Here is a 12500-nt window from a genome sequence, read left to right as displayed (position 1 = left end):
CACAATGGGGGCCGAGTCAGAACCTGGACTGTTTCACTGCGTGAACCTGGACCGTTTCACTGCGTGGACCTGGACCGTTTCACTGCGTGAACCTGGACCGTTTCACTGCGTGAACCTGGACCGTTTCACCGTGTGAACCTGGACTGTTTCACTGCGTGAACCTGGACCGTTTCACCGTGTGAACCTGGACCGTTTCACTGCGTGAACCTGGACTGTTTCACCGTGTGAACCTGGACCGTTTCACTGTGTGAACCTGGACTGTTTCACCGTGTGAACCTGGACTGTTTCACTGCGTGAACCTGGACCGTTTCACTGTGTGAACCTGGACTGTTTCACTGTGTGAACCTGGACCGTTTCACCGCGTGAACCTGGACTGTTTCACCGTGTGAACCTGGACCGTTTCACTGTGTGAACCTGGACTGTTTCACTGTGTGAACCTGGACCGTTTCACTGTGTGAACCTGGACTGCTCCAGGTGTGAACTGGGGTACCTGGCGGGTCAGCTGACTCTGCTGGTGGGCGCGTAGGGTGTCGTTGGTGCGGGGCATCAGGGCGTACAGACTGTTGACCAGCCCCTCCTTTCCGGCCTGTTTGTATTTACACTGGAACAGTAAACAACAACATGAGCGCTGGTGGCCTCTCTCCATCGCCCTCAGGGGGTGGGCCGTCAGGGGGCGTGTCCTCAGGGGGCGGGCCCTCCGTGATGTCATGGCCCCCACCTGGCTGTGCGTCTGGGCCATCGCCCTGAAGAAGAGCGTCTCCGACGTCTCGGGCAGCAGTGAGAACAAGGGGGCGGAGCTATCCTCCTGGCACCGCCTGTACGCGTTCTGACAGAGACACGCAGACAGACCGTTAGGACACTCCCTGAGAGCGTCACCTGACACAGGGCCACGCCCCTCACCTCGCTCTGCAGCTCAGACAGCCGTCTGACGAACGCCGTCTCCTGGGTCTCCGCCATCCGGTGGAATGCGCTGCTCGCGACCTCCAGACAACCTTTCAGCTTGTACTTATTCTGCAAGGTGTTAGCATTAGCTATGAGCACCACTGTTAGCATCAGATGATGAACCCATGAACCCATTACCCATGAACATGACTGTTAGCGTTAGCACATGAACACTGAAAATGAGACCAAGCTCCACCCACCTCGCTCAGAAGCTCCATGGCGGCTCTAGCCGTCTTCATCTCCTCCGTTAGCGGTAGCACGGCGTACAGGCTGGAGCTCAGCCCTCTCCTCCCTCCCTCCTTGTACTTCAGCTGGAAGACCAATCAGACACGAGGCTGTAAACTCCCACATTACATCCTGTCAGTGAACACAACACTCTCTTCTGGGACCCGACCAACGTTTAATGCTAACATGAACACGGGTTCCAACGGGAACTGGATTAAACTAGTTTGAATGGACCTGAACTGGTTTAAACTGGATTAAACTGATGTGAATGGATTTGAACTGGTTTAAATGGACCTGAACTGGTTTCAACTAGATTAAACTGGTTTTTGATGGACTGAGCTGGGTTAAACTGGACTAAAATGAATTAAACTGGTTTTGGATGGACTTGAACTGCTTTAAACTGGTTTGAACTGGATTGAACTGGTTTTAACTGGGTTGAACTGGTTTGAACTGGATTGAACTGGTTTTAACTGGATTGAGCTGGTTTTAACTGGATTGAACTGGTCCACCTGGCTCTGCAGCGCCGTCGCCTCTTTAGCATGTAGCGTCTCCAGCGTTTCAGCTAGCTGGTGGTACAGAGCGGTGTTAGCCTCCTTCCTGCTCGCCTCCTTGTACTTAACCTGAGGACAGCATTAGCATTAGCATCATTAGCTTGACGTCTGGTCTTCACATGGCCTAAATGTGCTGCATCAGGGCATGAAGCCACGCCCCCTAACCTGGCTCTGCAGCTCGGAGACACTCTTAGCCAATCGCGTCTCGGCGGTTTGGGGCAGCTGGGCGTAGAGGCTGTGAGACAGGCTCCGCCTTCCGTCCTCCCTGTATTTACTCTGTTCGGAGAGAGGACGCCTTCAGACGAGGGAGGAGACAGGAAGTGGGTGGGCGGCGGCTCTCACCTCTCTCTGCAGGGCGGCCATCTTGGCGGCGAGCTGCGTGTCAGCCGTCTGCGGCAGCCGGGAGAACAAACTGGACCACAAGGACTTTCTGCTCCGCTGGTACCACGTCTGAGGACGAGACCCCGCCCACATTACCCACAACCGCTGCTGCTCATCTGATTGGCTCGGAGGGAGCGCCGGCCATGCCCTTACCTCACTCTGGATCAGGGTCAGCTCTCGGACCCGCCGGGTCTCTGGGGTCTCTGGGAGCAGGTGGAACAACGAGGACCAGGAGGAGCTCTTCACCTCCGCTGAGTACCGCCGCTGCAGGAGGAGGAGCAGTGAGGAGGAGGAGGAGGAAGAGTGACAAGGAAGAGGGGGAGGAGTAGGGGGAGGAGCAGTGAGGAGGAGGAGGAGGAGCAGTGAGGAGGAGGAGGAGGAAGAGTGAGAAGGAAGAGTGAGTAGGAGGAGGGGGAGGAGCAGTGAGGAGGAAGAGGAGGAGCAGTGAGGAGGAGGAGGAGGAAGAGTGAGAAGGAAGAGTGAGGAGGAGGAGGGGGAGGAGCAGTGAGGAGGAGGAGGAGGAGCAGTGAGGAAGAGTGAGGAGGAGGAGGGGGAGGAGCAGTGAGGAGGAGCAGTGAGGAAGAGTGACAAGGAAGAGGGGAAGGAGTAGGGGGAGGAGCAGTGAGGAGGAGGAGGAGGAAGAGTGAGAAGGAAGAGGGGGAGGAGTAGGGGGAGGAGCAGTGAGGAGGAGGAGGAGGAGGAGGAGCAGTGAGGAGGAGGAGGAGGAAGAGTGAGAAGGAAGAGTGAGGAGGAGGAGGGGGAGGAGCAGTGAGGAGGAGGAGGGGGAGGAGCAGTGAGGAGGAGGTGGCTTCCAGCCAATCAGACGACAGCAGCGCCCCACCTGACTGTGAGTCTCCCTCATCGCTTTGATGAACAGCGTTTCCAGCGTCTCCGGGAGCAACGAGAACAACGAGACGGACGGGTCCTCCTGGTTCCTACGGTAACGTAGCTGGAAGAGAGGACCGGTGTTCAGGTCTGTGATTGGCTGGGACTCCGCGAGGCGTTCAGGGTCCTCACCTCGCTCTGGAGCTCTGACAGCTGCTGGGCCAATCGGGTGTCCCGGGTCACTGGGAGCAGCGAGTACAGGCTGGTCCTGCTCGCCTTCAGCCCCGCCTCCCGGTACCGCACCTGGAGAAGAGCCAGCTGTTAGGGTCGGGGGGCATCCTCAGGCACACCCAAAGCCACACTCACATCCTCAGCCACGCCCTCAGCCACACCCACATCCTCAGCCACACCCAGAGCCACACCCACGCCACACCATCAGCAACAGGTCAGGAGACGCCCTGCTCACCTGGCTGTACAGGTCTCTGAGCCGTCTGGCCAGCTGGGTGTCGGTGGTTTCAGGAAGCTGGTGGTACAGGGACACGCCCACTTCCTTTCTACCCTCCTTATACTTCACCTTCAGAGGGAGGAGAGGAGATGAGGCTGCTGACCCGGGTCAAGGGTCAGGTCCAGGTTAACGTTCAGGTTTAGGTTAAAGTTCAGGTTAAAATTCAGGCTAAAGTTCAGGTTCAGGCTAAAGTTTAAATTCAGGTTCACAAACATGCTGTGATCAGGTGTTTTGTGCAGAAGGTGATTCAAACCTTACTAAGATTAACAAATGCTTCACCACGACTCAGCACAAAAATGATACAGGTGGAGGTGGATGGATAGACACAGCAATCAGTCGACCCTGACTGAACCCGTTGCCCATATACGGCCTGATGACATCACGCTGCTCACACACACCTGGCTCAGCAGCTGGGACACCTGTCTGGCGTGCAGCGTGTCTGGCGTCTGGGCCAGGGTGTAGTACAGCGGAGTGTGCGTGGCTCTCCTCGCCGCCGCCCGGTACTTGTTCTACTAAACAGAAGAGATGGTCACTCTGAGGAGGCGGAGCCAACACGCCACGCATCCTGGACACGCCCCTCAGGACTGCACCTCACTCTGGATGTCCGAAGCTGTCACGGCAACACAGATAGCGATGGTCTCTGGGATCCGCGAGTAAGCGCTGAGGGTGTGGCTCCGCCCCCTGTCCACCGCGTACCGGTCCTGAACAGAAAACAGGTGTGTGTGTGTGTGTGTGTGTGTGTGTAATGTGTGTGTGTGTGTATTGTGTGTGTGTGTGTGTGTGTGTGTGTATTGTGTGTGTGTGTGTGTGTGTGTGTGTGTGTGTGTTACCTGTATCTCCCGGCTCCAGCGGGTCTGGGGCGTGGCAGGAAGTTGGGCGTACAGTGATGACATCATCTCCTTCCTTCCTGCGTCTCTGTAGTTCTTCTGGTGGGTCACACACACACGTCACCAGAGTCCTGTCCCATGAAGCTGGATTAACCTAGTCAGGCTTCCTCTTCCTTATCTGGCTTCACTTACCCAGACATCCACCCTCCAGATTTTCGGTACCATAAAGCCGGCTATCAACTCACTAATTCAATCCAGACTTGTCCACTCTAGATCTGTGTGCGCTCACATAAAAAGGGCGGAGTTTGCTGCATGCGACCAATCACAAACATGCAACAAACCGGCCCGAGACGCATATTTCACAACGGAGGAGCAAACAATAATAATTAATAAATACGATCAATACAAATCAATAATCCAGCAATCAGCAACACAGCTGCAGCTGCCAAACGGAGCAAGGATCTCTGGGAAAACATGGCCGACTGCGTCAATGAGGAAGTTAGTGCCATTATAATATTACTGCCCCACTATGACTGCACTTGTGTGTCTGACTACAGTAACATGTGTGTGTTCATACATGTGTGTGTGAACCACATGTTTGGTTATGACATGTGATCGTAGCCCCGTGACCTTATGAACAGCTCTACGTACTGTGTTCTTCACAGGTTTTCAGCATCGCCAACACAATACATTAAAGTATCCTTACCCTGAACTTATCCTGCTCCGGAGCAGGTTAGGTGTTCACCATAGGTTACCGCGACAACGTAGCCCGATAGAAAGTCAGCCACCTTTCTGGTACCGAAAAGCCAGGGTTAAGCCTGAAGTTATCTGGCTAAGCTGTAATCCAGCTTTATGGTACAGGCCTCTGGTGGCTTAAAGGGCCGGTACACACTGAACATGTTCCATGCAGCTGGGTGGGCGGGGCCTCACGTCGCTAAGCATGGCGGTGACCTTCTTGACCCGTTGGGTGTCCAGTGTCTCAGGAAGTGTGGAGAAGAGCGCCGGCGGCTGCTTGTAGGTCACCTGACAGACACAATCCACCAATCAAACACTGCCCGCAGTGGGGAGCAATCAGGAGCGACGGGGCGTGGTCTCCCACCTGGCGGTGCATGTGGCCCATCTGTCTGATGAAGCGGGTGTGCAGCGTGTCGGGCAGCAGGGCATGCAGCGGGCTGGACCGGTCTTCGCCCTCCCTCCTGTACGCCACCTGGACACAAACAACACGTCACCGTGGAAAACCATGGACACGCCCAGAGGCGGAGCCTGAGTCCTGGGGGCGGGGCCTGCTGACCTCGCTCTGGAGGCGGGACACCAGCGTGGCCAGCTGCATCTCTGGAGTCTCCGGCAGCAGGTGGTACAGACACGCCCCCTGGTGGCCATCTTTATATTTCACCTGCATCAGCAAAAAACAACAAACACAAAGGTAAACAAAGAAACTCTGGCTCCTCCTCCTGGGACGGAGGAGGAGAAGATGAAGATGATGACAGCAATGACATCACTTATCTTCTTCTTTGTATATCCTCTCGATTTTAAAACAATGAATAAATAAGTGAAAATTAATTACAGGTAGTCGCCGACTTACGACCTGTGCAACTTACGACCGACCGACTTTACGACCACAATGTCCGGGTAGGGCGGGGCATTCCCTCCAGCCACAGTACTCACGCTCTGAGGCTCCCGCGCTCTCTCCAGTCCCCACGGCGCACACACGCTGTTCAGTCACACTGAGATCAGCAGCCCAGCCCACTACTGATGGGCTGGGCTGCTTAGGAGGCTGTGACGGAGAAATGTATGAATGGCGTATGGAAAAACTGTCAAGCGTTACGTGAACTCTTCTGCTGGATTTGAAAGTGACGAAAAACTTGATCAGATTCGGGAGAAAATAGTGAAACTGGCAAAAAACCTCTCCTTGGAGAACTCACGAATGATCGCGCTGTAAGAAGAACTGATCGCGCTGGAAGAAGAAAGAGTGGAAGAAGAAGAGAGAAGAGAAGCAGAGAAAGAAGAGGAGGAAACAGAAACAATGTCCACCACCAAAGGCTTGTCAGAAGGCTTTTCCCTGTTAAATAAACTCTGTGCACACTTTGAAGAAATGGACATAGAACATAGAAACATTTGCAAGGATTGAACGGATGGCAAACGACGCTTTCCGTCCATATCGTGAAATTTATGAGGAGAAAAAGAAACGAACAATTCAGACAAAGCTCACAATGATTATGAAAAGATGGTCTCCCGCTCCCACCAACCCACACGCTGCCCCAGCTGACGATCCGGACGACCCCCAGCCAAGAACCAGCGCTGCTGGATTGAATTTTTACGTAAGAGTCGATTTACGACCAAGTCGAGTTACGACCGAACTGTCGGGACCAATCGCGGTCGTAAGTCGACGACTACCTGTATAAATAATAATAAAAATAAACAAATAAAGGCACAATAATAGTAGTAATAATAACAATAAATGAATAATTTAAAAATTAAATAAATTAAATAAATAATAAAATCAAATAAATATGTATATTTAATAGTTAATAATGAATAAAAATAAATAATAAAATACGTAATAATAATAATAATAATAATAATAATAATAATAAATTAATATTTGAAAATGTAAATAAAAGTTTTAAAAAGTAAGTAAATAAATAGTGAATGAATGAACAAATAAATAAATGGCGGTGCGTTCTGGGGCGACGCGGTCACCTGGCTCTGCAGCGCCGTGGTCTCCTTGGCAATCTCCGTCTGGAGCGTTTGGGGAAGTCTGGAGAACAGACAGGAGCCCATGACCTTCTTCATCTCCTCCCTGTACCTCACCTGCAGGATGACACCTGGTGGTCATGTGACTGGGCGGGGCTACAGTGGGAGGAGCTCTGTGTGGCGTGAGCGTCACCTGACTCTGGATCTGGGACTGCGCTCTTGCGTGTTGCGTGTCCAGAGTTTCTGCCATCGCTGAGAACAGAGAGGCGCCGGCGTCCCGCCACCAAACGCGCTTGTACCGGACCTGAGCACAACAAACAAACAAACAGACACACACACACACACACACACAGATGAGGATCAACCAACACAGACGTGGGCTCGCGTCTCCTCGTCTCCCTCACCTGGCTCTGCAGCTCGGAGACGCCGGTGGCGAACCGCATCTCGGCGGTCTGAGGCAGCTGAGAGTAGAAGCTCTGACACAGGCTCCGCCTCCCGGCCTCCTGGTACTTGTTCTAGGAGCAGAGACAGGAAGTGGGTCAGAGCCGGGTCAGGACCGGCCCAGCGGGGCGTCGGATCCGATCCCGGTGCGCGCCTCACGTCGCTCTGCAGCTCCGTTAGCTCGCGCGCTAACTGGGTCTCCGGCGTGTTGGCCAGCTGATGGTAGAGCGGGCAGCACAGAGCCTTAAGCCCCGCCTCCTTATAGGACACCTGCGGACAGACAGGAAGGTGTGAGGACGACCAGCGAAGAGGAGCGATGAAGGTGTGAAGGTGTCCACGGGCGCACCTGACTTTGCAGGTGAGACGCCTCGCGGGCGTGAAGCGTCTCCAGAGTCTCAGGCAGCAGGTGGTACAGAGACGGCTCTGGCCCCTCCCCCTTCTGCTCCACCTGGAAGACAGGGCGACGGGGCCACACACGGGTGTTTAAACTAGTCTCCTCAGGTGTTAACTAGTCTCTCCAGGTGTTTAAACTAGTCTCTCCAGGTGTTAACTAGTCTCTCCAGGTGTTTTAACTAGTCTCTCCAGGTGTTAACTAGTCTCTCCAGGTGTTAACTAGTCTCTCCAGGTGTTAACTAGTCTCTCCAGGTTTTAACTAGTCTCTCCAGGTTTTAACTAGTCCCCTGAGGTGTTAACTAGTCTCTCCAGGTGTTAACTAGTCTCTCCAGGTTTTAACTAGTCCCCCGAGGTGTTAACTAGTCTCTCCAGGTATTTTAACTAGTCTCTCCAGGTGTTAACTACTCTCTCCAGGTGTTAACTAGTTTCTCCAGGTGTTAACTAGTCTCTCCAGGTTTTAACTAGTCCCCTGAGGTGTTAACTAGTCTCTACAGGTATTTAAACTAGTCCTTTCATGTGTTAACTACTCTCTCCAGGTGTTAACTAGTCTCTCCAGGTGTTTAAACTAGTCTCTCCAGGTGTTAACTAGTCTCTCCAGGTGTTTTAACTAGTCTCTCCAGGTGTTAACTAGTCTCTCCAGGTGTTAACTAGTCTCTCCAGGTGTTAACTAGTCTCTCCAGGTTTTAACTAGTCTCTCCAGGTTTTAACTAGTCCCCTGAGGTGTTAACTAGTCTCTCCAGGTGTTAACTAGTCTCTCCAGGTTTTAACTAGTCCCCCGAGGTGTTAACTAGTCTCTCCAGGTATTTTAACTAGTCTCTCCAGGTGTTAACTACTCTCTCCAGGTGTTAACTAGTTTCTCCAGGTGTTAACTAGTCTCTCCAGGTTTTAACTAGTCCCCTGAGGTGTTAACTAGTCTCTACAGGTATTTAAACTAGTCCTTTCATGTGTTAACTACTCTCTCCAGGTGTTAACTAGTTTCTCCAGGTGTTAACTAGTTTCTCCATGTGTTAACTAGTCTCTCTATGTGTTAACTAGTCTCTCCAGGTGTTAACTAGTCTCTCCATGTGTTAACTAGTCTCTCCAGGTGTTAACTAGTCTCTCCAGGTGTTAACTAGTCTCTCCAGGTATTTAAACTAGTCTCTCCAGGTGTTAACTAGTCTCTCCAGGTGTTGACTAGTTTCTCCAGGTGTTAACAAGTCTCTCCAGGTGTCAACTAGTCTCTCCAGGTGTTAACTAGTCTCTCCAGGTATTAACTAGTTTCTCCAGGTGTTAACTAGTTTCTCCAGGTGTTAACTAGTCTCTCCAGGTGTTAACTAGTCTCTCCAGGTGTTAACTAGTCTCTCCAGGTGTTAACTAGTCTCTCCAGGTATTTAAACTAGTCTCTCCAGGTATTTAAACTAGTCTCTCCAGGTGTTAACTAGTCTTTCCAGGTGTTAACTAGTTTCTCCAGGTGTTAACTAGTTTCTCCAGGTGTTAACTAGTCTCTCCAGGTGTTAACTAGTTTCTCCAGGTGTTAACTAGTCTCTCCAGGTGTTAACTAGTCCCCTGAAGTGTTAACTAGTCCTCCGACCCACCGGCCTGGGCTCCAGCTGACAGTACAGGTTTCTCCTCATCTCTTCTTTTCCTTCTTCTCTGTATTTGACCTGAGAACAGAGGGGGGGCGGAGTCATGACTCGTCACATGACTCAGTACGTCCACATGATTGGATGAAGGTGTGAATGGACCCGGACCTCGCTGAGCATCTCCATCTGCTGTTGGGCCAACAGCGTCTCCATGGTTACCGGCATCAGATGGTACCCACTGGACCCCGCCTCCAAACGCTGATGGTACTTCAGCTGGACACAGAGGGGTCACATGACCAACATAGTTGACCAGTCGATGGATCAATCAATCAATCAATCAATCAATCAAACAACCAATCAATCAACCAATCAATCCACCTGACTCTGCATCAGGGACGCCTCCTTAGCATGTAGCGTGTCCAGCGTTAGCGGTAGCGTGGCGTACAGACAGCTGCTCGCTTCCTTCCTTCCTGCTTCTCTGTACTTCCTCTGAAACAGAGAGATCATGTGACTTCAGCCCACCCCCTCCAGAGTCGTCATGGAGACCATTTACACTCAGACACACAGAGCGCAGCATCGTCTGCATATAGGTTCATTCACACATCTGAGGCGCTCACTTCCTGACCCTGGTTTAACCTTTGACCTTCAGTCCATCAACATGAACCTGTAAAACCCCCCACTGGTGACCCCCCGCCCCCCTCACCTGGCTCTGCAGCTCGGTGACGCTCTGAGCGAATCGCATCTCGGCGGTTTGAGGCAGCTGAGAGTAGAAGCTCTGAGATAGGCTCCGCCTCCCAGCTTCCTGGTACTGGTTCTGGGAACACAACCAGAGATCAGGTGACCAGATCCAGTCCCCCCAGAGGCCCCCCAGGGCCCCGCTGGTATCAGGGGGTTACCTGGCTCTGCAGGGCGCTCATCTGGCGGGCGAAGCTGGTTTGGGGCGTGTCCGGCAGGAGGGCGTAGAGGGAGGGCCACGCCCCCTCCTGCTTGTAGCTGACCTGGGGGGCGACGGCGGGACAGGAAGTGACTCCTCTGCTGGTCCACGTTGGTGGAGCGTTCAGGGACGGTGGGTGTTTACCTCGCTGAGCAGCTCTGCAGCATCCCTAGCGTGTTGCATATCCATGGTGACGGGCAGGCGGGAGTACAGGCATGACATCATCGCCTTCTGACCCGCCTCCTTGTATTTCACCTGCAGCAGAAAGACCACATGACCTCTTCAGGGGGCGTGTCCTGGAGCTGGGTCTGCAGCTACTGGTCGGTCAGAGGTCAGGGGCGTGGCCCTATCTGGCTCGGAGGGGTGTCCCACACGTGGCTGTGGGGGCGGGGCCTACCTGGCTCTGCAGCGTGGACAGGTGTCGCACCAGCTGGGTCTGGGGGGTCTCTGGGAGCTGGTGGAAGCAGCTGCTCTGACTCTTCAGCCCTCCTTTGTACTTCACCTGCAGAGACAGGACAGCGTGACCCCACCTGTGGCTCCAGCGAGGCCCCAGGTGTGACGGGCCCCTACCTGGCTCTGCAGGGCCGACGCCCCCCTGGCGTGCCGGGTGTCCAGGGTCTCCGGCAGCAGGGAGAACAGGCTGCTGCTCAGCTCCTTCCTGCCCTCCTCCTGGTACCGCACCTGCAAGACACACACCCATCAGGACCGCCGGGGGCGTGGCCCTGAGGCGCGGGGCGTGGCTCTCACCTCACTGACGAGGCCGGCCACCTGCTTGGCGTGGGCGGTCTCTAACGTCTCCGGGAGGCGGGAGTAGAGGGAGGAGCTGACGGACTTCCTGCCGGCTTCCTTGTACCGCGTCTGAAAGAAAACGCTGTTGGCGCTCACGCTACGGTGAACGCCAACGCCCACAGTCGTTCTCGTCACCTGGCTCTGCAGCTCAGTGACCGCCCTGACAAACTGGATGTGGGCGGGGTCTGGCATCTGAGAGTAGAGGCTCTGGCTGAGGCTCCGCCTCCCGCCGTCCTTGTATTTGCTCTGAGGAACAAACAGGAAGTGAGCATCTGGAGTGTCCACCCAGGGGGCGTGGCTGTGAGGGGGCGGTACCTGGCTCTGCATGTCGGTGACCTGGCGGGCGAACTGGATGTGGGTGGGGTCAGGCAGCTGGGAGTAGAGGGAGGACGGCGCCCCCCGGACCAGAACCTTCTCCCGGTAGTTCGCCTGATGAGAGACGCACGTCGCCACGGCAACGTCAGAGGCTGTGCTTCAAACCACGTTACCCATGAGCCCTGTGGCCTCGCCCTGTAGGCGGGCGCCGTTACCTCGCTCTGCAGCTGGGACATCTCCAGGGCGTGCTGGATGTCGGGCGTGTCGGCGAGCTGCGAGAACAGGGGCGCCGCCCTCGCCCCGCCCCCTTTGTACTTGTTCTGAGACAAAACAGTCATGTGATCACATGACCACACACAGACGTAACCCTGTGCCTCTCACGTCCCTGTGCCTCTCACGTCCATGTGTCTCTCACATCCCTGAGCCTCTCACGTCCCTGTGTCCTTCACATCCCTGTGTCTCTCACGTCCCTGTGTCTCTCACGTCCCTGTGTCCTTCACATCCCTGTGTCTCTCACGTCCCTGTGCCTCTCACGTCCCTGTGCCTCTCACGTCCCTGTGCCTCTCACGTCCCTGTGTCTCTCACGTCCCTGTGCCTCTCACGTCCCTGTGTCCTTCACATCCCTGTGCCTCTCACGTCCCTGTGCCTCTCACGTCCCTGTGCCTCTCACGTCCCTGTGCCTCTCACGTCCCTGTGCCTCTCACGTGCCTGTGCCTCTCACGTCCTTGTGTCTCTCATGTCCCTGTGTCTCTCACGTCCCTGTGCCTCTCACGTCCCTGTACCTCTCACGTCCCTGTGCCTCTCACGTCCCTGTGCCTCTCACATCCCTGTACCTCTCACGTCCCTGTGCCTCTCACGTCCCTGTGCCTCTCACGTCCCTGTGCCTCTCACGTCCCTGTGCCTCTCACGTGCCTGTGCCTCTCACGTCCTTGTGTCTCTCATGTCCCTGTGTCTCTCACGTCCCTGTGCCTCTCACGTCCCTGTGCCTCTCACGTCCCTGTGCCTCTCACGTCCCTGTGCCTCTCACGTCCCTGTGCCTCTCACGTGCCTGTGCCTCTCACGTCCTTGTGTCTCTCATGTCCCTGTGTCTCAAACGCCCCTGCGCCGGTACCTCGC

The 12500-nt window shown here is 54.4% G+C and overlaps 1 protein-coding gene across 6 annotated transcripts in view; it reads right to left on the bottom strand.

Annotated features, from left to right (window-relative positions):
* Positions 1 to 12500, bottom strand: part of LOC137587866 (nebulin-like) — a 23808-nt gene that overhangs the window by 9378 nt on the left and 1930 nt on the right. For all 6 annotated transcript variants that reach the window (XM_068304535.1, XM_068304537.1, XM_068304539.1 and 3 more), the window contains 35 exons: positions 12496 to 12500; positions 11600 to 11704; positions 11385 to 11498; positions 11205 to 11315; positions 11028 to 11138; positions 10851 to 10961; positions 10678 to 10782; positions 10425 to 10535; positions 10243 to 10344; positions 10050 to 10160; positions 9725 to 9835; positions 9515 to 9619; positions 9359 to 9427; positions 7738 to 7839; positions 7551 to 7661; positions 7355 to 7465; positions 7144 to 7254; positions 6957 to 7067; positions 5548 to 5649; positions 5356 to 5463; positions 5187 to 5279; positions 4260 to 4355; positions 4020 to 4130; positions 3828 to 3938; positions 3391 to 3498; positions 3117 to 3227; positions 2941 to 3048; positions 2253 to 2363; positions 2061 to 2168; positions 1884 to 1994; positions 1677 to 1787; positions 1143 to 1253; positions 901 to 1011; positions 719 to 826; positions 491 to 601 (listed from right to left, as the gene is read on the bottom strand). The exon at positions 12496 to 12500 is cut by the window's right edge and continues 106 nt beyond it. In XM_068304535.1, coding sequence (XP_068160636.1) covers positions 491 to 601; positions 719 to 826; positions 901 to 1011; positions 1143 to 1253; positions 1677 to 1787; positions 1884 to 1994; positions 2061 to 2168; positions 2253 to 2363; positions 2941 to 3048; positions 3117 to 3227; positions 3391 to 3498; positions 3828 to 3938; positions 4020 to 4130; positions 4260 to 4355; positions 5187 to 5279; positions 5356 to 5463; positions 5548 to 5649; positions 6957 to 7067; positions 7144 to 7254; positions 7355 to 7465; positions 7551 to 7661; positions 7738 to 7839; positions 9359 to 9427; positions 9515 to 9619; positions 9725 to 9835; positions 10050 to 10160; positions 10243 to 10344; positions 10425 to 10535; positions 10678 to 10782; positions 10851 to 10961; positions 11028 to 11138; positions 11205 to 11315; positions 11385 to 11498; positions 11600 to 11704; positions 12496 to 12500 — 3647 coding nt within the window. The remainder of the gene's footprint in view (positions 1 to 490; positions 602 to 718; positions 827 to 900; positions 1012 to 1142; positions 1254 to 1676; positions 1788 to 1883; positions 1995 to 2060; positions 2169 to 2252; positions 2364 to 2940; positions 3049 to 3116; positions 3228 to 3390; positions 3499 to 3827; positions 3939 to 4019; positions 4131 to 4259; positions 4356 to 5186; positions 5280 to 5355; positions 5464 to 5547; positions 5650 to 6956; positions 7068 to 7143; positions 7255 to 7354; positions 7466 to 7550; positions 7662 to 7737; positions 7840 to 9358; positions 9428 to 9514; positions 9620 to 9724; positions 9836 to 10049; positions 10161 to 10242; positions 10345 to 10424; positions 10536 to 10677; positions 10783 to 10850; positions 10962 to 11027; positions 11139 to 11204; positions 11316 to 11384; positions 11499 to 11599; positions 11705 to 12495) is intronic.

This window comes from Antennarius striatus, chromosome 20 (assembly GCF_040054535.1).
Source record: "Antennarius striatus isolate MH-2024 chromosome 20, ASM4005453v1, whole genome shotgun sequence".
Taxonomy (NCBI): domain Eukaryota; kingdom Metazoa; phylum Chordata; class Actinopteri; order Lophiiformes; family Antennariidae; genus Antennarius; species Antennarius striatus.
Note: the sequence above shows the minus strand (reverse complement) of the source record. Positions and strands in the feature narration are given on the sequence as shown.